Source organism: Leucoraja erinacea, chromosome 10 (assembly GCF_028641065.1).
Source record: "Leucoraja erinacea ecotype New England chromosome 10, Leri_hhj_1, whole genome shotgun sequence".
NCBI lineage: Eukaryota > Metazoa > Chordata > Chondrichthyes > Rajiformes > Rajidae > Leucoraja > Leucoraja erinaceus.
This window is the reverse complement of record NC_073386.1, coordinates 40,561,919-40,586,234: the sequence shown is the minus strand read 5'-3', so window position 1 is coordinate 40,586,234 and position 24,316 is coordinate 40,561,919. Positions and strand designations below refer to the sequence as shown.

Here is a 24,316-nt window from a genome sequence, read left to right as displayed (position 1 = left end):
TGCCCCAGCTACCACCTACTGGCCCAACTGCTCAAACCCATCTCTGCCCACCTCTCTGTCTCTCACCCCCACCTCTCTGTCTCTCACCCCCACCTCTCTGTCTCTCACCCCCCCTCTCTCTCTCCCCCCCCCCCCCTCTCCTCTCCACCTTCTCTCTCTCCTTCTCTCTCTTCCTCTCTCTCTCTCCCCCTCTCTCTCTCCCCCCCTCTCTCTCTCTCTTCCCCTCTCTCTCTCTCTCCCCTCCCTCCCTCTGTCTCTCTCTCCCCTCTCCCTCTCTCTCTCCCTCACCCCCCCTCTCTCTCTCCCCCCCTCTCTCTCCCTCCCTCTCTCTCCCCCCCCCTCTTTCCCCCTCTCTCTCTTCCCCCTCTCCCCCTCCCTCTCTCTCTCTCCCCCTCTCTCTCTCTCTCCCCCCCCCTCTCTCTCCCCCTCTCTCTCTCCCTCTCTCTCTCCCCCTCTCTCTCTCTCTCTCTCTCCCCCCTCTCTCCCCCCCTCTCTCTCTCCCCCTCTCTCTCTCTCTCTCTCTCTCCCCCCCTCTCTCTCCCCCCCCCTCTCTCTCCCTCTCCCTCCCCCTCCTCTCCCTCCCCTCCCCCCTCCCCCTCTCTCCTCTCCCCCCTCTCTCTCCCCCTCTCTTCTTTCTTTCTTTCTTTCTTTCTTTCTTTCTTTCTGTCTTTCTTTCTTTCCTCTCTGCTGCCGTCTCCAGTCTGGATCAAAATCGTGGCACCTTCGGCTGCAACAAAAAAAAACAACAACAAAAAGACCTTTAATTATACAGGAATCAATAGCAACTGCAAATAACCAGAAAGCATCTTCCCTGAGCGTGGAGAATAAGAGAGCGCGGCACACACACAGAGAGAGAGAGAGAGAGAGAGAGAGAGAGAGAGAGGGAGAAGGGAGGCTGGGAGTGTGGGCACAGGGGCTGGGGAATTCGGACCCCCACTCACTGCTGGCTGGCTGGCGCTTCCTGCAGAGGTTAAGGAGGGAGGAAAGGGCGGGCGGGAGGGGGTGGTGGTGGTGGGGCGGGGGAAGAGAGAGAGACTTCGCATTTTCTCCGCCCTGGCTCTAGCCGGCTCGGTGGTCTCGGTTGTGTCCGAGGGAGGCTCTTTTCTCGGCGGCCAGAGAGAACGGCAGCGCACAAGGTTGGCGATGGAAGATCAGTCCCGGCTGCGGCATCCCCACGCCGGGGTCAGTATCCCGGGGCTGCCCCAGCACCTGCAGCAAGACAGCGGGGGCGAGGCCGAGGGCAGGAAGCAGGACATTGGAGACATCTTACAGCAAATAATGACCATCACAGATCAGAGCCTGGACGAAGCACAGGCGCGGTGAGTGTGTGTGTGAGAGAGAGAGAGAAATATGTGTGAGAGGGTGTGAGTGAGAGTGAGTTAGTGAAGGAGAGTGAATGTGTGAGAGTGAATGTGTGTAACACACACACACACAGAGTGTGAGAATGTGTGCGAGGGAATGTGTGTGTGAGAGAGTATGTGTGTTTGAGAGTGAATATTAGTGTGTGTGTGTGGGTCTGAGAGTGAGGGAGTGAATGAGAGTACGTATGAGAGTGATTGCAAGAAATCTGTGTGTGTGAGAGAGGGTGGTACAATAACTGCCCCACTACCTCCAAACAACTCTATTAGTTTGAAGGGAGAGCAGACTGAAATCTGATCATCGATGATTTGTGTTGCAGGAAACATGCTTTGAACTGCCACAGGATGAAGCCTGCACTCTTCAACGTGCTTTGTGAGATTAAGGAGAAAACAGGTCAGGAAACTACTTACTTTTGGCCTGCCTGCTGGCTGCTGTCGGTTTATTGGTGCATGTTGAGATTGTGGAGGGAGCTGTGGGTGAAGAGGTCACCCGATGGTCTGTGTGTACCGTGTTGTCCCGGTCTGATCCGGTGGGACCAGTCGGCTGGAGTGTTGGACATTGGCATTGGTGGGGATTGAGGAGTCTCCAGCCACTTTTAGCTGCCTTGTTGCCCTCTGTTTTGTTTGTAAACACAACTCTAGAGAAACACTTCACTGTTTATAAACTTTTAAGGACTGAAACCAAAAGTTGGAAATATTTCACTAGTTGGAATCTTGGCTTGGTGACTGGTGCTTGGTGTGGGTTGAAGTTTTGTTTCTCGGTCGGTGCTCTGGCGTTTGCTAGTTCCTTATGTCCTTCTCCGGCATGCAATGGGTTAAATGGAAAAGTGCGAGCGAGCTCCCATTGATATCATTGTTCGGCAATAATGGAGGACTTGCTGCCTTTCAAACGATGGGCTTACTCTGGGCTTTCATATTGTATTGTGGGGTTGTTATGTTCAAGAGAAATAATCGTTCATCCAAAGAGCAGAGACTTCGAAGAAAAGAGCAAAGATGTTGCCAGAGAGTGTTGATGAAGGAAGTTTCCCTTTGAAGTGTTTCATGGAAAAGTGATGGGAAAATATCCTTATCATACGGACTATGTTTATTGCATATATACATATGTACATTACATTGCCATATTATCACATGTATGTGATGTCCAATTGTATATCTGAAGGGCATATTTATGATGCAATATGAAATGTTATGTGGTGAGAGAATGTTGTCAATAGAATCCGAAGCCAATCTAAGCAACGCTGAAATGTTGAGTCATGTGTGTTGTGCTTCATTCCGTCTGGTTGCTCAGACACCGTGGATGGCTGTCTTGATGTGGAGTAGGTGAATCTAAACGTAGGGATCACTGTTTAAAAATAATAAGTGTTGCACGTTTGAGACAGATTTGAGGTAATTTAATTCCTCTCAGAAGGTAGTCCTTCGAAGTGCCTTCCACAAAGGTGGAAGAGTATGAGGGTAGAGGTAGATAAATGTGTGCTAAGTATACGGGGTGAAAAGTTACCAGATGGGAATACAGCATTCAGGTTCTGATCTGATCAGTCGTGACCTTATGAAATGGTGGAGTAGGTTTGTGGGATGTGCAGCCTGCTGCTGATCGTAATTTGTCTGCATAATTTTTGTAAAATACTTCTGCCTAACTATATCTCTCTATCACTGGCAGTCACTCTGTCTCTCTAAGCAACCAATTATCTACCAACTTGGATTTGGCCCCCACAGTCTCTTCGACTGCCTCCACTTATACAGGGTGGAGAGCTCTTTAAGAATAGCACATCAGGGGTCAAAGAAGGAAATGTGGGCCACACACTGCTTTGTTTATAAGGCTCCAGCAGTTCCTTTGCCAGCTTGCTTTATCAAAAGCTCTTGTTTGCTTTTTACACATTAATTCACATTTATCACACGGGATGCTGGGGTTCTTTGTGCATTTATTTGGCCGATCACATTACAGCTGTTCAAGCAGTGTGATCCAGACAACATGCGGCACATCTGCAGCATCTGTGGAAAGAGAGAGAGAGAAACAATGTTAAGGTTTCAGGTGAAAACCTTTCATGAGTAGATGGATTAAAAACTGCTGGAGTAACTCGACAAGACAGGCAGCATCTCTGTGGAAAAAGGATGGGTGACGTTTTGGGTCGGGACCCTCCTTCACACTAAAAGAGGTCTGAAGAAGGGTCCCAACCCGAAACGTCACACGTCCTTTTTCTCCAGAGTTACTGCCAGACCTGCTGAGTTACTCTAGAACTTTGTGTCTATCTTTGGGACAAAGCAGCATCTGCAATTCTTTGTTTCTGCCTTTCATTAGTAAATGGGAAAAGTTGGAAATCAAACATTTTAAGCTGCAGAGAAGAGGGGAGAGAACAAAGGGAAGTGACTTACTTCTGTAAACTTCTTTCTGTGTAATGATTGGTCTTGGTGAGTGATTCCAATGTGATCGTACATGCACTCTGGGTGGTTTGCTTTTCTTCCTGGTCATTATCACTATTATTTGGTGGACTGGAACAGGCCATCAATTGTGGCATGTTTAATAGTGTTGCTGCATTGGATAGCTCGGAGTGTCTCATAATACATAGAGGATCATACAATTAAAATCACTGCCTGAGGATTGAGATGCAGCTTCTTTGAAGAAAAAAGTAGGAAAGCAAATGCATCCTCAGGGATGGTTGGATAAGGCAGCATAAGGCATCTGGGACCCTCTTGTGTGCTATTTACCCCACTCCTTTGATGGGAGAGCACACAAACAAAAGCGTCTCACTGTACTTCGGTCTAGGTGACAATAATAAATCTAAGCCTAATGCAGCCAGACTTTTACTTTAGAGACACAGCGCAGAAACAGACCCTTTGGCCCACTGAGTCCGTGCCAACCAGACCGTGCAGTCTTGGGGAGAATGTACAAACTCCGTATAGACAGCACCCATAGTGAGGATTGAACCCGGGTCTTTGGCGCTGTCAGGCAGCAACGTTACAAATGCACCACTGTGCCGCATCTACACTTGATGGACAGAATGGCCTATTTGCCACGTCTCCCACGTCTGATTGTCCTTGCTCCCTGCTCCCCTGCCACGAAACTGAGAGCGAGCTACAGTGATGGACGGAAGGCCACAGCCACGGCCACCTCCCCATGGTTGACGGGTGGACAGGATGGGACAGTTCGGAGGCTGGCCTTTGCAATCCTCCAGCCAAACATGTGGCGTCAGAGCTGTAAACAGGCCCTTCGGCCCGGCTAGCCAATGCCAACCAAGGTGCCCCATTTAGATGAGTCCTTCCTGCTCGCGTTTGGCCCATATCCCTCTAAACCTTTCCCATTGATGTACCTGTCCAAATGTCTTTTAAATGTTGTTGTCAGTTTCTGCCTTCATTACCTTCCCATCCCCACACTGACCTTTCTGCCCTGGGTCACCACAACTGTCAGAGTGAGGCCACACACCAATTGGAGGAACAGCATCTCATGCTTCGCTGGGGCAGATTACAACCCAGTGGTGTGAATATTGATTTCCCTAATTTCTAGTAGCCCTTGCATTCTCTCTCTCTCTCTCCTCTCTCTCTCTCTCTCCCCCACCCTAGTAGTCCTGCACGTTTCACTGTTCGCATTCCCTCGTTATCATCTCTTCCACAGCAAACAATGGACCACTGTGGGCTCCTGTCCATGGGCGCTGGCTCTGATTTGTTCTGAATCTTTTTCGCATCTCTAGATTCCCTCTCCCCCTGACTCTCAGTCTGAAGAAGGGTCTCGACCCGAAATGTCACCTATTCCTTTTCTCCAGGGATGCTGCCTGACCCGCTGAGTTGCTCCAGTGTTTTGTGTCTTATCTTTGGCGTAAACCAGCATCTGCAGTTCCTTTCTACACCTGCATCCTCTGGCAGCTCGTTCCATGCACCCACCGCCCTCTGTGTGAAAGAGGAGGGTGTGAGCTGGCTGAAAGGGAGAGTCGAGGGGGTGGGGATCCAAGCCACTTTACTGGATTGGCTAGGACTGGCTGTTCATACAGTGAAGAAGTGCCCAAACCCAAAGGCTTGTGAGACTACAGCACTTCCTAGCGTCCAGGTCATTTGAACATTACATGCATTTTACTGCTGCTCTGCTTCAACCATTTAATTTTTAATGCGTGTCTCTTCAAATTAAATGAACTTTGACCTTCTCCATATAGATCTTTCTTGCTTTGATGCTTGATAGCGTTCCGTTGCCATTAATCTCAACTCCAGTCTAAAAGCAAAACCCGGGACATTAAACCCTCACTATCTGTCTATCTGTTCAAGTGGACGTTAAGGAGAAGACTGAGACAGATGTTCCAGAGTCTCAGTCAACACTCGCTCACCCTGTACCTATAAAAGTGACATATCCAGCCACCCCTCTCAATCTCTTTTTGTCCTGGGCCTCCTCCACTGTCAGAGTGAGGCCACACACAAATTGGAAGAATAGCACCTTTTATTTTGCTTGGGCAGCTCGCAACCCAGTAATATCACTATTGATTTATCTCATTTCAAGTAATCTTTGCATTCCCTCCTCTCCCTCCCTCTCTCCCCCACCTTAGTCATCTTGCTAGTTTCACTGTTTGTATTCCTTCGTTATCACCCACCGTCAACAATGGACATTGTAGGCTCTTTGGCCATCAGTACCGGCTCTGATTTATTCTGTACCTTTTCATGCCTCTAGTTTGCCTCACCCCTGACTCTCAGTCTGAAGAAGGGTATTGACCCGAAACGCCACCTATTCCTTTTCTCCAGAGATGTTCCCTGACCCGCTCAGTTACTCCAGCACTTTGTGGCTATTTTTGGTGTAAACCAGCACCTGCAGTTCCTTTCTACACTCGATTGTTGCTTAATGGGTGCTTGCTTTGCACAAGCAAATGGGTGCCACGTCTCCTGCATCTGTTGTTTTTTGTCCAATACTTAATGCATTTGACAGCAATCTGTGCAAGTGTCGGTTTGATTGTTTTTGTTAGAGCACATTCTATATTTCTTCCAACATCCTGATGTGTAAACTGCTGTTAGTGTTCTCCTAAGAGCCCAAGAACAAAAATGAAAGAGCTTGAAATAATAGAACATTTCCCATGACCTCGGGACATCCCAGAGCATTTTACAATCAATGAAGAGGTTTTTGAAGTGTCGTTACTGTTGCATTGTAGGGAACCCATCATCGTCTAACTTATGACTTGCTCATCGGGCACTCCCTCAGACAGCAAAGGGATAACAATGATCATCTACAGCAACAAGGTGTGTGGGTGGAGGAATATGTGTTGACCAGTTAATCGGGGCGAGCTCCCTGATGCCATGTAATCCTTTACACTAGACTTTAGACTTTAAAGAGATACAGGCCCTTCGGCCCACTGAGTCCATGCTGACCAGTGATCACCCCATACGCTAATACTATCCGACGCACTAGGGACAATTTACAAATTTTAATCAAGCCAATAAATTTCACTTGCACTTTATGTGCAATGTGACGAATAAAACCGTACTGTATTGTATTGTAACCTACAAACCTGTACGTCTTTGGTGCATGCTCCAGAGCACCCGGAGAAAACAAACAAGGTCACAGAGAGACCGTACAAACACCGTACAGACGGCACCCGTAGTCAGGATTGAACCTGGGTCTCTGGCGCTATAGGACAGCAGCTCTACTGCTGCGCCACAGTGCTGCCCACCAAATGGAGAGGCAGACAGCATTGTGGTTTAACTTCTTATCTGAAATATGCCTCCTGAGCCAAAGTATTCCTTTAGGATGGCACAGGTGAGTTGGTCTGGATCGCTTGTTCAAGTCTCTGAATGTGATATTGTTTAGTTTATTGTCACGTGTACCGAGGTGCAGTGAACAGTTTGTTGTTGTTGCGTGCTTTCCAGTCAGCGGAAAGACTCTACATGATTACAATCAAGCCATCCACAGTGTACAAAATGTGAATAACATTTAATGCAAGATAAAGTTCAATTAGAGTCTGATTAAAGATAGTTTGAGGGTCTCCAATGAGGCAGATGAAGAGAGGGAGTGCAGGGCTTACTTGTAACCAGCAAAGTCAACATTTATACAGCTTGGTTGTAAACGGGCCAAGCGAAATATGAGGTGCTTTTCCTGCAAAGGATGCCTCTGGTACAATCCGCTCCAACTCGCAGAGCGATTAGTTGAGTGGATTTTGGATGATTTGCAGGGAATAGGTAGGTTGGTGTTGGGGTGGCATTGGTGGCTATTGCTGGGTGAGTGATTCACTCACTGCCTGTTGTTGCCTGGATGCCCAGTGACCGAGAAACTACATTGTCGTTTATTCGCAAGAGGTTGAGAGTTGTGTATCCGCAACACCTTGCCACACCACCCTATCTTTCTCCTAATTCTGTGATTAGACATGACACACAGACAAATTAGAAACTAACACAGCTTCAGAATCTGGCAACATCGCTCCGACCCCCTTCTCATCCTCTCACTCTCTCTGCAAGGCCAGCTTCTTTGCACCTTCCTCCTTCATTTATCATGTCTGCTTGTTGTGCTGGTCAGTGTGAAAAGTGGTCCTGACCTCAACACTGCCTATTCATCCCTCTGCAGATGCTGCCTGACCCGCTGAGTTACACCGCCACTTCATGTTTGCTCAGGATTGCAGCTTCTGTAGTGCTTTGTATCTTCTTTATGTATTCAATTTTTCTCCTTCTATCCTTGTTTCTCTATTTATGCCTCTCATACATTCATTCATTTTTCTCCTCTTCCCGTTTGGTCTTCGTCACCCTTGACTCTCCTTCTCTGACCCACTCTTTTTCTCTTTGCCTGTACACGAGTCTTCCTCTCTTCCTCCCGTCCTCAACCTTGCCACCCCTCCTCTTTCCAATAATTCTGCTCCACCCACTATGCCTCAACTTTACATAGAACTTGAAGTTAAATCTTCACATCCGACAGCTTTCTATTTCGGCATTAACCAGAACAAAGTTGACTTGTGTTGAGCCTGTGACTGTATGTTTTCAACGCACAAGGCTCAGTCGTACTTTGTAGCCCTTCTCCTCATTTAAAAAAAAAACCCTTCCGCCATCGCTCTGCATATTTTGCATTCACTTGAACAAATTTCATTGCAGAAGGGAACACGCACACGGAAACAGCTGGGTGGGATTAATTGGACCCGATGTCCTTAAGGAACAATTCTGTTTGCTCAGTTCTTTGACAAATGACACCTCGTACGCTGTGAGTTTTTTAATGAGACGGTGATGCTTGGAAGGTATCAGATAGAGGGGGATAGCAAACAAGAGCTCAGCATTTGCATGGGATGCAATTGTGATTAGAAGTGATGGTTGGTTGTGTCAGGACCTTTGCTGCAATCCTGTCCTCCACGCCTCTGTGAGAACTCCTGAGCGACAGAGTGAAGTAGTTAAACGTGTTCCTCAGCACCGCGCGCTGTAGTTGTTGGAGCAACTGGGACACCGGTTAATATATTTGTATGCAGCACCGTTATTTACTGTGTCTGCTGGAGAGAATGGTGTATGAGCAGTGTATCAACTACTAGTGTCGGTAAAGGCTGGGCACAGGAAGGGACGGTATGAACTTCTCATAAGGTCATAAGGAATAGGAGTAGAATTAGGCCATCATCAAGTCCACTTTGCCATTCAATCATGGTTGATCTATCTATCCTTCCTAATCCCATTCTCCTGCCTTCTCCCCATAACCTCAAACACCCATACTAATCAAGAAGCTATCTATCTCTGTCTTAATAATATCCACTGATGGCCTCCACAGCCTTCTGTGGCAAATAATTCCATTGATTCACCACCCTCTGACTAAAGGGGGTCTCATGAATCTATATACCACAGTGGAATCACAGAGGTCTTGAGCTGTTGCTCGATGGTCTGGACTTAATGTTTGTTAGCTACTATTGACATGTGGGCTGTTCTCGTGCAGGCTGTACCTTGGCAGCAGCTTACGCTCAGGCCTGAAGTTTAGATGGGGTTGCTGTGGGGTCAATAATGCCACAAGTCCGATGTCAAGGATGTCCCAGCTGCTAGGTTTCCTTCGGCTGAGCATAGAACAGTACAGCACAGGAACTGGCCCTTCAGCCCACACTGTGTGTGCTGAACATGACACCAAGTTAAACTGGCCTCATCTGATCCATATCCCACTATTCCCAGCACTTGCGTATGCCCATCCAGAAGACTCGTAAACTCTACAGTGGTATCTGCCTCCACCACCACCTCTGGCAGTACGTTCCAGACTCCCCCACCACCACTCTGTGTAAAAATAAAACATGTATCTCCATTTAAACCCTCCCCTCCCCCTGATCTTACAGCTATGCCCTCTAGTGATTCCACCCTGGGGAAATGATTCTGACTGTCTACCCTATCGATGCTTCTCGTAGTTTTATACACTTCTATCAAGTCTCCCCTCAACCTCTGGCATTCCAGAGAAAACAATCCAAATCTATCCAACCTCTCCCTGTAGCTCATACCCTCAAATCCAGACAGCATTCGGGTAAACCCACTCTGTACCCTCTCCAAAGCCTCCACAGTATTCCTGTAGTGGGATGACCAGAACTGTGTTGAATAATACAATCAGACCACACATACACATAACCACTGCAGATAGTGGAAGAGAGTGCAGAATATATTGCTACAGCATTATAGTGTTGCAGCCACAGAGAAAGTGCAGCTAAAAAAAGTGCAAGATCCGCAACGAGGATGGTTGGGAGATCAGGACTGTTCAGTGGAGTGGAGAGGAAGGTGTTTCTGAATCTGATGGTATGCGTTTTGGAGCTTTGGTTTCTACGGCCCGAGAGGAGAGGAGAGGAAATGACTGGAACTGTTCCAGAACCTCAATCTCCGATGTTTGGAGCCAGTAATGGCGTGGATTTAACCCTATAACAGGTTCGACGGCAGCAGATATGTGAAATCCCGTTCGACAAGCGAGCTGATCCACCTGTGGGATGGCCGACACCCAGCGCAGGATACAGGAGAGTTGGAGCTCGGTGCGAGTCTCTGCCACTCGATGGTGAGGTGCTGGGGGCACTACAGTGACCACCTGACTGGAGCAGAGACTTACTGTAGTCCAGCCTGCCCCGTTAGGTCTTGAACCCATGCAACTTGCCGAGGAAAGAATATCGTGCTCCTCGCCCTGTGACCTGACATTTCTGATTACGCTGTGACTTCCTTTGTCAGGAAGGAGTTACTTTACAGTAAGTGATCCAGTAATTCTGATCTACACTTTTAAAGCATGCATTATGTTACAGTAATCACACATTAATAATGTAGCGTATCAGACTGTACCATAAAAGCTGACCCATATTACTAACATACAGTGTATTATTGATGTATTCAGTTGCAATATCTGACCTGGATACTGAGGATGGTTCATGTTTTCATATCTGATCTAACGTTATTAATGTAGAGTAGATTAGAGGTGTGTTATCCCACAATTACTTACAGAGAGTTCCTGATATAAAGTACTTTTGTGACTATTACATTGCAATGACTTACTCCATGTTACTGATACACACTTTATTGAAGACACACTTGTATTATTTTGCTGATGCAATGTTACTATATTATGTTATAATGTTATTACCAATAAACAGTGTGTCTGGGAAAATGTTAACAATAAGCGAGCCAGTATTGCTGTTACTGTGTGTTAGATATGGGTTTTGTTAAAGTGACTTACTCAATGTTAATGATATCCAGTATAATAGAGCAAACACAAAGTGCTGGAGTAATTCAGCAGCTGGGGCAACATCTTTGCAGGTAATGGATAAGCAACGTTTCAGGTCAGGACCTTTCTTTAGACTGATTCTATTAGAGGGAGAAAGTTAGAAAAGCGGTGTGTTTTGGACAACACCTGGCACGATAGGTGGATACAGGAACGGTGATCGCAAGTTGGCGCGGAGGGCCTGTTTCCATGCTGTATCTCAAAACTAAACTAAAGGCGAGAGGGTTTTGATTATCAGATGGGCATAGTGAGTAACAAAGACAAGAGATGAACAGCAGACAACGGGGCAGACATTGCTGGAGCAACTCAGCTGGTCAGGTAGCATCTCTGGAGAACATGGATAGGTGACATTTTGGATTGGAATCATGTCATCAATCCATTTTCTTCATAGAAGCTGCTTGTCCTACTGAGACTCCCGCACTGTGCCTCGTTTTGTCCATTAACCAGCATCTGCAGTTATTTCTTTCTGTAGGAGACAAAAGGGTGTCATATAAGGAGTGAAGAGGAGGGAAAAGTGAAGTCAGAGGGAGTGAGGGATGTAGGTGGAAGGGGACATGGGGGATAGGAAAGGTGGATAGTGAGGGAAATGGGTGTGCATCAGGGTGGGGGAGCACAGGAAAGAGAGGATGGATTGTGTGTGTGTGTGTGTGGGGGGGGGGGGGGGGGGGGGGGGGGATCACTGTTCATACCATTTATAAGATGCCCAAGGCAAAATATGAGCTGCTGTTCCTCTAGTTTGCAGGTGGCTTCACTCTGTCAATGGTGGAGGCCAAGGACGGAAAGGTTGGTATGGGAATGGTGAAGTGGGAGTTAAATGGTTAGCTACCGGGAGATCCAACAGGCCTTGGCAGAGAGAGTACAAGTCCTGAGGAATGGTCCTGACCTGAAACATTGTCTATCCATTCCCTCCACAGATCCTGCCTGATCTGCAGGAGTTACTCTAGCACTTTGTATTTTTCTCAAGATTCCAGCATCTGCAGTTTCTTGTGTCTCAACTATAATAGAGACAGTCTTATTATGTTGCAATGATTTATTCCTTATTATTGGGAATTGTTCGCGATCAGGATGGGCTGGAGTCAAAAGCTAGGCCTTTAAATTTGAGTGATTGAAAGCAGAGTGGCAGGGAACACAAGATGGCGGTCAGGATCTGTTGGTGAAGGAACCATCCACCCATCAGCACTGCGCTGTTGTCCAGATCTTGCACTGTGCAGGTGAGGGGCTGAGGTTGAGGGCGTTTAAGAGCAGTCCCAGTGAGGCCCACTATGAAGGGTGAACTGTGGGAGAAGTGGGGTGCGTTCTACTATGCGACTGTAGCACGCATGTGGGGAATGTGCTGTGATGGTTGGCCTATTGGCTTTGATAGGAGGTTTGTCTGGGCTGTTTCTCAGGCCATTGGTGACACCAGAAATGTCTGCGTTTCAGACTCGCTTACAGTGCGGGGAGATCATCAATACAAGGCGCATTTACCCTAGGAATGTTGATTGATGTGATTGATGGAATAAATGGTGGCCCTGTTTTGTTCATTCCTAGATCACATGCCTGGGATTTCTCAAAACATTTTGCCGTGATAGATGAGTTATGAAAATACAAAGTGGTTTTACTGGCACAGGAAAGGGGTGGTTGGCCCAATCGGAACATTTTGAACTTCAGGAATTAGAAAGTGTACGTTCCTTTCAAGGAAAATAAGACGATGGAAAAAGATTGTACGCAAAAAGCTCGGGTCACCCAAAGAAAATCTGCTTTCCTGAACAGTAAAAGGAGAGATTGGTGGAGGGCGAATGGGGGTGGGTTGGTGAGGGAGAGGGGATCGGAGGACTGGGGCGTGAGTCTCCACTTCTGGTGACGGCTGCACCTTAACATAGAACAGTTCAGCACATGTTTTGTGCCAAACATGATGCCAAGTTAAACTGATCTCATCTCCCTACACATGATCCATATCTCTCTATTCCAGGTCCTTCCATGTGCCTATGTAAAAGTCTCTTCAATGCAACTATTGTATCTACCTCCAGCCTGACAGTGCGTTCCAAGCCCCCACCACTCTGTGTAAAAAAATAAAATAAAAAAAATAAAAAAGTTGCTCCGCACATCTCCATTAAACCGTCCCCCTAGCACCCTAGAGCCCTGCAGTGTTGGATATTTCCACCCTGGGGACAAAAGGTTCTGGCTGTCTACCTTATCTAAGCCTCTCATAATCATATATACTTCTATAAAGTCTCCCCTCAGCCCTGTGTGCAGGAAGGAACGGCAGATGCCGTTTTATACCAAAGTTAGACAAAAAATATTGGAGTAACTCAGCGGGTCAGGTAGCATCTCTGGAGAAAAGGACCATGTCGGACTATCAGTCTGAAGAAGGGTTTTGACCCAGAAAGTCTCCTATTTCTTTTCTCCGGAGATGCTGCCTGACCCACTCCTGCATTTTGTGTGTATCTCCCCTCAACCCTTGCGGGTCCCTGCCTGTTACCAGATCATCGGACGATGTTATGTATTCCTGTCCCTGGGCAGGGCATCTGCATCCATGTAACATATAACCAAGAGTGGTTGTAAGCATCGAACAGTGAAGGGGCAACTCAGCATCCCAAAGGTTAATTATCTCTAAGGCAGAAAGTATGAAGTGAAAATGTCTGTGTAAAGATCGGTAGGTGAGCAAATGTTACGAAAACTCCCCAGAGTGCGAGGCGAGCTAAAGAATAAATATCAGGATGGGTTTAATAAAACTCTGGGCTGTGGGAATGCGATCTGTCAGCAAATATAGATGAGTGCCTCTGGGGAAAGCAGGGTGTTCCTGGCGATCATCAGAGCCCTGCCAAAGTTGTTGTCAGTCAGTCGGCCAGTCGGATCCCACTCTCCTGTCTGCAGGGAGGCGACCACACTGTCGTAATAGACCCCTCCGTACATCAGAGCTCCAGGCTTCAAACCGCCTCTCGCAGTTATTCGAGCACACGGATCAGTTCACACTGCTCACCCAGGGACAGGGTCCTGACCAGGAAAGGACAGGGGTCAGTGTGAGATTCCAGTCAATAACGCAGAAAAGAGGATGATAAATGAACAAACAGGGCCACTAGTGAAAGGAACACTTATCCACTGTCTGGCACTGACTGATCTGTTTCTGTCTCACCACCTGAAAAGGACACACTGGGTAAAGTGGAACACCCCTGTCATACGCTCGTGGGTTCTAGGAGCAGAATTAGACCATTCAGCCCATCAAGTCTACTCTGCCATTCAATCATGGCCGATCTATCTTTCCTTCATATATTAACCCAATTGTTCTTGGGATCATTCTTGCAAACCTCCTCTGGATCCTCTCCAACGCCAGCACATCCTGCCTTGGATATGGGCCCAAAACTGCTCTCAATACTCCAAGCGCAGTCTGACCAGTGCCTTATAAAGTCGTAGCATTACATCCCTGTTTTTGTATTCTAGCCCACTCGAAATTTTGCATTTGCTTTCCTTACTACTTATTGGACTTGCAAATTAACTTTCATGTCCCTTTACACCTTCAATTTGTGAATCATAGAATCATACGGCATGGTAACGGATGCTTCGGCTTAACTCTTCCATGCCATGCCCAAGATGCCCAATCTAAGCTGGTCCTACTTGCCTGTGGTTGGCCCATATCCCTCTAAACAATTTCTATCCATGTACCAGGATACTATTTAAACCTTATGACATAGGTGTAAGGTGAGATGTGAAAGAATTAATGACAACCTGAGGGGTCACTTTTTGCCACAAAAAGGGTGAATGAGCTGCCGGAGGAGATAATTGAGGCAGGTAATATCCGGACATTTAAGAAACATTTAGACAGGTACATGGATAGGACAGGTTTAGAGGACTATGTGTCAAATGCAGCAGGTGGAACTAGAGTAGATGGGATATGTTGGTCGGTGTGGGCAAGTTGGGCTGAAGGGCCTGTTTCTACACTATATCACTGACGGGGACAATAAGATGGGAAACACTTGTTGAGTGAGAGAGGTGCAGTCTGTTTTCAATTCCTTGTCGCTCATCCAAGTCTGTAATTAGCTGGTTGGACGGAACATTGGGCTCCTTGTTCTACCTCTGTCCTCCTCCCCACCATCCCCTCCCTCCACATTACAGCAACCCTTGTGAGCTCTGAGTGAAAGCAGATCAAAGATGGGGGAGTGAGCTGATCCAGAATGAGCGCAGACTCTGTACAAGCCGACTGTGTGTTGACAAGTGTAGGAAACCTGCAGCATTGTTGGACAGAGAGAACTATCAAGCTTCTATATTTTCTTGCCGAAGGGAGTGGGGAGAAGAAGGAATGACTGGGGTGGGAAGCTTTGACAAACTCTGCCTAGTTCCTGAGCTTTTGCAGATTGCCATACACTGTTGAACTTGAGGATTTAAGGTTCGATGCAACTACGTTTGGAAGGATTTAAAAGCGAGCAGTGTGTCCAGAACAACACTATAATAAACAGCGGGCTCCGGAATGCCAGACCCACGTGCATTGAGGTCGAGGTGGCAGCCTCGCCAGCAGCCTGCGTGTTATTTTGACCTCTTTTGTTATTTTTAGTGTGTCTAAAATGTATGTATTAATGTTTCTCGGTGTGTTTTTATGTGTGGGAGGGGGGGCCGGAAATGGGGAGAAACTGTTTTCAGTCATTTGATCTTTCTCCGTCCCCCCATTTGCGGCCTAACTACTGGATTGGTGCGGCCTTTCCTGGAGACCAGCCCGGAGCTTCCAGCTGCAAGCGCAGCACAGATTTACCATCGAGGAGCGGGCGATCTTTTGCCTGTGAAAGTGCTCTGACCGCAGAGCCTGTGGACTTTAACACCGTGAAGCCCGTGGTCTCCAGTAAGAAAAGGTCGTCGACTCGGGAGTGTTCCGATCCGTCCCGACAGCGGAGCTTCCATCATTACGACAAGAGGGCTTAAACAACGGACTGTCGGCAAAGGCCCCGTTCAAAGGCCCTGACCACACGTGAACAAAGAAGGAAGATGACTGAACTTTATTGCCTTCCTTCACAGTGAGGAATGTTGATTCCACTGTGGTGGATGTTTATGTTCAATTTATTGTGTACTGTGTTCTTTTTACTTGGTTGTATGGTAATCAAATATCATTGTTCTATAATTGGTGCCTGTGATAATTAATGTGAACTTGAACTTATCAGCTCTTGGTACTGGTACCATGATGTGTCTTAGTTTAACATTGTTTCTCAATTTAACATTGATAAAATCACTACACAGTAGCAGTTTTCTGGAATGGAATATAAAAGAATGATTGTGATTTGATCGTCTTTTCAGTTTCAAAGGAATTGGTAAGGATGACAAACTGAAATTATCTGCTGGTGTGGGAAGTAAATGGAGTTGGGCCTGCCTCATTTGTGAATCCCGAAATCCTGGGAGCCGCGCGGTTCACTGCATACGTCACCATGCACCATGCGCGTTTAATGCACGCATAACGTGCCCGTCGTGACGTGTAAATGATGTCGCACAAATGACGCCCAAGTGGGACAGGCCCTTAAGCTGCAGAACAGGATTGCAACAAGTGGCAGAACAGAGCAAAGTTCATGTGAATTGTTCCCACACGTGTGTTTGCATATACAGGGACTAGGACGGAGACACGCCAGGCTGTAGTGAAACGTCACCTTTTTCACCTTAAAGTCAAAACTCTTTATTAGTATTGAATAATGGTAAAGTGTAAATGATGTTTGACAGTGATTATTGTAGAGCATTGAAAAGTACAACACGGGCCCTTTGGTTCACCATGTCCGTGCAGGCCTTGCTGCCAATCTAACCAATCCATTTTTATATTTTACTTTACTTTTGAGATACAGTATGAATACATGCCCTCCAGCCGAATGAGTCCATGCCGAGCAGCGATCACCCGAATACTATTTCTATCCTCCACACTTGGAAGGATAGACAATTTACAGAAGCCAATTAACCTACAAACCTGCACATCTTTGGATTGTGGGAGGAAACCGGAGCACCTGGAGAAAACCCACATGGCCACAGGCAGAATGTACAAACTCCATACAGACAGCACCTGTAGTCAGGATCGAACCCTGGTCTCTGGCGCTGTACAGCTTCCTACCTCAACAGTTGTGCCTCTGTGCCGCAGAGGAAGGGTTCTGACCTGACACGTCAGCTATCCATGTTCTCCAGGGATGCAGCCTGATCCGCTGAGTTACTCCAGCACTTTGTGATTTTTATTTGCATTTTAACCATCTGCAGTTCCTTGTTTCTACCAACGTTAGTTGACAATTGGGTTTCACCAGGGTACCTGGGAGAACGCTCTGCACTTTTACAAACATCCACATGAGGGCGCTTGTTTCAACGACCCATTGGAGTGAGAGGTTCAGCACTCCCTCAGTACTACACTGGGGTCGGCCCTGACCTTGTACCCCCGTCTCTGGGCATTGGATAGACCAACAGAAGCAAGAGTTCTTCCACGGAACCTTCCAGAAGGTACCTGATGGTGTAATGTAGGACCACACATTGAGGCTATGTAAACAACATCTACTGGCAGTCCTGTCATAGTGGGAGTTCCTTCCACTTGTGGGAAGTATTATCAATATACGAGGGTACTTGAAGCAAGGAGCACCTTTAGCATTCCATAAATCTGCGACACAGAGGCACAGCTGGAAGAGCTGCTGCCTCACAGCGCCAGACACCCGGGTTCGATCCTGACCTTGGGTGCTGTCTGTGTGGACTGTGCCTGTTCTCCCTCTGATCAAATGGGTTTCTTCCTGGTCCTCTGGTTTCTTTCCACATCCCAGACGTGCAGGGTTGGAGGTTAATTGTCCGCTGTATATTGCCCCGACTGTGTGGGGTCTAGATGTGAAAGTGGGATATATGTGACCAGGTGAGTGGTTGGTTGGCACGGACATGGTGGGCCCATGCGGTCTGGCATGCGGTATCTCTACACTCAACTTGTCAGTCTGGGCAAGTTGGGCTGAAGGGCATACAATATGAATAATTCAAATTGTTTGTTGCCACTGCCACTTCTGCATGAGAGGCTCAGATCATGGAACTTACTGATGTTCAGCAGCAGGCAGGATAAAATAATTGGCATAGTGGGATGATGGGATCAAGGAATTACGGCTGGGAGATATGTAAAATCATGCTCCCCTCTCTCTGAGTACAGGACCTCAGCATCATGTAGACAATAATAGTAAGATTAAACGAGAACTTACCAGTTTGAAGTTTGATCTGCATTTTATGAGGAGTTACGATGAGGGATTACGTGAAGAACCCGTTTAGCACGCATGCGCGGCATACTTCAAAGCAGCGGTGTGGAATCACAGATAGACACAGTTATTGAAGTAAACATAGTAAAGATAAGGAGACATCAGTTTATGATTTTGACCCATATTATTGAGGGTGGGAGTGGAGGGCATGTAATCCCTCATCGTAACTCATAAAATACAGATCAAACTTCAAACTGGTAAATTCTCGTTTAATCTTACTATTTTACTTCGAAGTCACGTGAGTGATTCCGTGAAGATTTCAAAGCTCTGTGATTTCAAACCGTGTAACAGTTATTACTACATCACTGCCGAAGTCTTTGAGGGAGGAAGTGTGTTATCGTAATCAACCAATGAATCTGTTTGTAGAAAAACACAATGGTATATTTTAACAATAACAACAAAGAAATTAAAATTGCTCCCCTGAGCTTAAATTAAATATTTGCAGTCTGGAAATCTTTCCTGCAAATAAAACGGGTTTTGCCAATGGCTTATTATAAAATTTCTGAACGGTCTTTCCCCCCACCATCCTGCTGTAGCCAGGATGTGGTTTATAGGCACGTCCATTCTTTTAGCCATCGACGTGGATGCTGCCCTGGTGGAATGAACTTTGTACATGTTAGTTTTTATCCCAGCAGCTTTTAGCACCTGCTTGAGCCATCCCGAAATGGCTCGTCACCCGACCATAAGGGTTTTTATGACTGACCCACAAGGCTTTTCATCTCCCTCGAATATTTTGGTTGTGTCTATGTAGGATAATAGGGTCATGGCACATAACCGTGTTGCTGGCGGGTAAGCCCGGAATTCCACGACTGGATTAGTGTTCCTGGTCTGCTCTGTTTGATCATTCCCTGGATAACGACAGAGATCTGGTCTGGAGCTGTGAGCATGGTGTCCAGTCGCAATAGGTGTAGTGACTGGACCCTCTGTGCAGCTACAAGTGCCATCAACATGAGTGTTTTGAGCATAGATGGTTCCAGGTTGAGGGATCTGGCTGGTGGCCATCCCCTGAGGTATGTCAGGACCACACTGACATCCCATATATGGGTGTACCTTGGTCTAGGGGTTTAGAGTTGTAAATACCCTTCATTAGTTTGACCACCAGCTGGTGGGACCCCATGGCCTGTTGCCCTGGAGCTGGTTTTGAAATCGACAGGCAGGGCAATTCTAGCTGTGTTGATGGTTCTGTAGCTGAAGTCCTTCATTGTGGTGAAGGTTCGCCAGGAATTCCAGTACGTGGGTAACTGTAGCGGTTGAGTAGGTGGGCCCTGTATCCAAGCAGTACTTCTCCCATTTTTTGATGCTGGACAAGTGCTGTTTTTCAGTGGATGTTCGGAGGGATGCTGACATGGTGTCGACGGTTTGTTATTATAATCCCAGTCCCAGAAGTGGTTTGTGCAGAATCTGCAACCCAGGAGTTTGATTTTTTCATGACACGGGTGGCTTGTGCCCGACACTGGGTGTTAACAACTCTGGGTCACTGGGGAATACCATCGGAGTTTCAACAACCATGTCATGGAGTATTGGGAACCATGGCTGTGTAGGCCAGTCGGGTACTATCAAAATACCTGAAGCAGAGTCCATTTGTACTGTGCGTAGTCCCCGACTGATGAGGCAGAAGGGAGGAAATGCATAGAAGAAGAATTTCCCCAATCCAGCGCAAACGCATCTACCGCTGCTGCCTCAGGGTCTGGTTCCCAAGCGACTTACATAGGTACCTGGTGATTTAGCCTCGATGCAAATAAATCGATATCTGGCGTGCCATATTGCTTGATACCTTTTGTGAAAAATAATTTGGGGTTTTAACATCCATTCGATGTTGTCATTAAATTTACGTGACCTGGTGTCTGCCACTGTATTTAGCTTACCTGGCAGGTAAGTGACTGATAGCCAAATATGTCTTTGGACACACCATTGCCAAATTGTGTTGACCAACTTGTCGCATGATACCGATTTTATGCCGCCCATATGGTTAATGTAGGCCACCACCGTAGTATTATCTATTTATAACCATACATGCAAGTGATGCATATTTATGCATATGCTTTTAAACCATAAAAGTCACCCAACATCTCTAGATAATTAATGCCCAGTGTAAGTGGTAATGATGATTCTGGGTTAGTCCATCTACTTCTTGTGCTGGATATAGAGTTAGTTGCTCCCCAGTCTTGAGCACTGGCATCTGTTTGGGTAACTGACATAGGGTTAGTGATGATAATAGGCTGAAACTATGTCAAACGTTTTTTGCCCACCACTGTAGTTCTGATATTAATTCAGTGGGTAACTTCATGAAACGATCATAATGACCTGTATGTCGTTTTTGGTACAAAGGTCCGAATGATGTAGCCGGAAATGCTGCTACCATTTTCCTAATTATACTGTTACTTGTCGAGTAGTTGGTAGTTTGTTGACCATTAAATTGTTGCATGATTGTGCCAATTCAACAATGTTGTCTCTTGGCAATGTTACAGTCACGTAGACTGAATTAATTATGAAGCCCAAGCAGTCCATGATAGTGGATGGCTTCAACTTAGATTTATCTGGATGTAAGACAACCCCAGGGTTTCGAATAACTGTTTGGTAGCTAAACAGCTAACAAAGTCAAATTCATGGTCTTGCCTACCATTTAGGATATCATCAAGATATGCCATGACAATATGTTTTTGTCTTCTGAATATTGCCAGAGCTGGTTTTAGCGTCTGGGTGACACTCTTGGGCTGATGTGAGCCCATTGGGTAACGCTTTAAACTGCTAAAGCTGCCCCATCCAGGTAAATTTCAGGTATCTGCGATGATCCTTGTGAATGGTACTAAATAGTAAACATCTTTAAGATCAATGCTTGCCATGAAGTATCCTTTGGAATTTAGTTGTTTGGCAGTAACAACCTGTTCCATTTTGAAATGTATATACTTAACAAACCGATTTAGCGAAGTTAAGTCATTGATGATGCGACTTCCACCATCGTTTTTGGGTTTAGTGAATATATTTGATACGAATTGCAAGGGTTCAGGTTTTCCCATGATACCCTTTGTAATTATTCTCACCAGTTCAGCTTGTCCCTCTTGTTTCTTTAACGGAGAGGGGACAATACCCTCTGGGGTGAACGTTGACCTGGTGGCAATTTTTCTAGTATGAATTGTATTCACTAATGCCATTGAGTATATACTGATCACTCGTGATAGACTCCCATGTGTTAGTATGCTCTATATACTGGTAGGAACCAGACCCACCTACCTCCATAGTTATGGGTAGTCTTCTGTTTCCTGCCGGTCCAACGAGTGTTGCACGCCGTCTGACGTGGCGGTGACGTTGGGGGGTGGCACATTTTCCATGGGGTCCGCTCTGGGCCCTGGTCTAAAGATGACTTTCGGTGATAGATGCGGACCCCGAGCTTTCATCAGTCCGATATGGTAGACGTTGGCTGATGGATGCGATAGGGTGCTGCTGCGTAGGTATTACTGTTTTTGGTTACCCGGCCCTGCCCTCATGAGCCGAAAGTTTTGTAAAACCTCTTGAATGTCCTTCATATGCTTTGTGAGGTTTTTTCCCCAAAGAGCAGCGGGTCTGGCTCAGTGACTGGGGTATGCACAACCCCGCAATGTAGGATTTCATGGCAGGTCTTATGACTTGTTTACGAAGGTTGTGGTCATCTCCGTATTTGTCCAATGTGGAACGAGGAGAAAAAACGATGTGATGGCTGTCGTCAGGCTTTTAACGGCCTCCTGCATGTGGGGTTTCCACGTAGCTGTCCACCACACCTAGCAGCTCTTCCTGTTCCTGCACCCCTTGCATACTCCCAAGATCTTCAGCCATTGCCCCTGTTCTTGACCAGCCCAGTCCTGGTCACCAAAGCTATCCTCTGGAAAGGAGGAAGCAATGGACAGTGCACTAGGCACTGTGGAGGGAGTGCCTGACCCCCCCCCTCTGCAAGAGCGCCCCTCCTGGGGTGCACCTCGCTGGAGCTCCTGCTCCAAGAGCCGCTCCATGCGGCTCAGGCGGCTGTCTCTCCCCCGCCTGGGTGGAGAGACGTCCCGTCCGATAAGTCGGAGCCACCGGCCGGAAAGCCTCCTCCTTGGCTTGTACATCCAGCCCGCTGCTCAGGCGCTAGCGGGGCGGGGCTCGGCGCGGTTTTTCGGGGTACGGACCGCCCCGTAAGCGGTCCTACTTGTTCCTGCCCCCCGCGAGATGAAACGCTCCGTGAAGTCGAGCGGGGGGCAGGTCTGTGCAGGCGGCTGCCTCTCCCCCCAGGCGGGTGGAAAGACGTCCCGTCCGATCAGTCTGGGAGCCACCGGCCGGACGCCTCCGTGGCGGTACTTCCAGCCCGCTGCTCAGGCGCTAGTGGGGCTTGGCGCGGTGTCGGGATCGCGGAGCGCTAGGTTAGCGGTCCTACCGCCTTGTTGCTGCCCCCGCGATGGAAAACGCTCCTCCGTGGAGTCGAGCGGGGGACAGGTTTGTTGCAGAGCCTTTCTTCTCTGCCGGACAGCAGAAGGCTCCCAGTGAAAGAAAACTGACGTCAGCTTACCTGACGGTCCGTTCTTTCACCTCCATAGCGGGAGAGCCCGACTCCCACCTGCCGCTGTTGCTCTGCTGGACGTAATGCCGCGCATGCGTGCTGAACGGGTTCTTCACGGAATCACTCACGTGACTCCGAAGTAAAATGTGTCTGACTATTATTACGGTCTAACCCTGGAGATGTGGTTTCTCCTTGATTTTGGATCATTTATTGCTCTTGCCTGTAGCAGAGTTGGCTGTAGCTGAGGTTTTTTTAATGTCTCAGGGACACTCACACACTTGCACACACTGAGCTTCTGCAGTTCATGTACAGTTCATTGTCGAAGTGGATGACTTGTAGATGACGGGCACATGATGGGTTCCAGATTTTCCTGCCACGTTTCCAACATTACAACAGACTGCACTGAAAGTAGTCGATTAGATTGTACAACACTCTGGAACATCCTGCAACAATGGAATGCACAGTAGAAGTGAACGTTCTGGCAATGGTGAGATGTCCTTCCCTTGTGGAGATGCCAACCTTTGCCTGATTCAGCAGGGGAAGGGGAGGAGAGGTCTGGTGTTCAAACTCATTTACTGTCACAGAATCTCTTGCCCAGAGTGGGGGAATCAAGACCCAGTGGGCATAGGTTTAAGGTGAAGGAGGAAAGATTTTATATGAATCTGAGGGGTAACTATTTCACACAAAGGGTGGTGGGTGTATGGAACGAGGTGCTGGAAGAGGTAGTTGAGACAAGGCAACACTTAAGAGGCATATAGACATGTACATGAATAGGACAGGTTTAGAGGGATATGGACCAAATACAGGCAAGTGGGACTAGTATCGATGGGACATGGTGCTCGGTGTGGGCAAGTTGCGTGGAAGGATCAGTTTCCTCACTGTATGGCTCTATGACTAGATGCATCAGCTGTGGGGATGTCTATGACCTGGAGAGTGAGATATAGGTGGTGAAGGAAGCTGTCCAGTGCCCAGGGTTCATTGGTTCAAGGCCACCTCCAGGTGTGTGTAGCACTCAACCAGGTGAGCATAGGTTGAGGTGCATTTGTCTTTAGTTTCACTTCTGATTACAATCCCATTTGGAAGGGGTCAAGAATCAATTGTTTATGTGGCCAAACTGGTAGAGCTGCTGTCTCTCAAAGTCAAAGACCCCCCAGATTCCATCCTAACCTCGGGTGCTGTCTATATGAAGTTTGCACGTTCTTCCCGTGCCGTGTGGGTTTTCTCCGGGTGCATCGGCCTTTCACTATTCGGTAAGTTTCCATGAGGTTCCCCCTCATCCTTCTAATCTCCAGCGTGTACAGGTTCAGTGCCTTCAAACGCTCATTATATGTTAACCCAATCTTTCCTGGGACCATACTCTTAAACCTATTCTGGACCCTCTACATTGCCAGCAGATCCCTCCTCAGATATGGGCCCCCAAACTGCTCATAATACTCCAAATGCAGCCTGACCAGTGCCATATAAAGCCTCAGCATTACATTGTGTGTAGGAAAGAACTGCAGATGCTGGTTTAAATCGAAGGCAGACACAAAATGTTGGAGTAACACAGCTGGGCAGGTAGCATCTCTGTAGAGAAGGAATGGGTGAT

The 24,316-nt window shown here is 47.3% G+C and overlaps 1 protein-coding gene across 2 annotated transcripts in view; it reads left to right on the top strand.

Moving 5' to 3' along the window:
• Nucleotides 1–1,035: 1,035 nt before the first annotated feature.
• Nucleotides 1,036–24,316, top strand: part of LOC129701058 (pre-B-cell leukemia transcription factor 1-like) — a 258,569-nt gene continuing 235,288 nt past the window's right edge. For both annotated transcript variants that reach the window (XM_055642006.1, XM_055642005.1), the window contains exons 1-2: nucleotides 1,036–1,319; nucleotides 1,679–1,752. In XM_055642006.1, coding sequence (XP_055497981.1) covers nucleotides 1,144–1,319; nucleotides 1,679–1,752 — 250 coding nt within the window. In that variant the 5' untranslated portion in view covers nucleotides 1,036–1,143. The remainder of the gene's footprint in view (nucleotides 1,320–1,678; nucleotides 1,753–24,316) is intronic.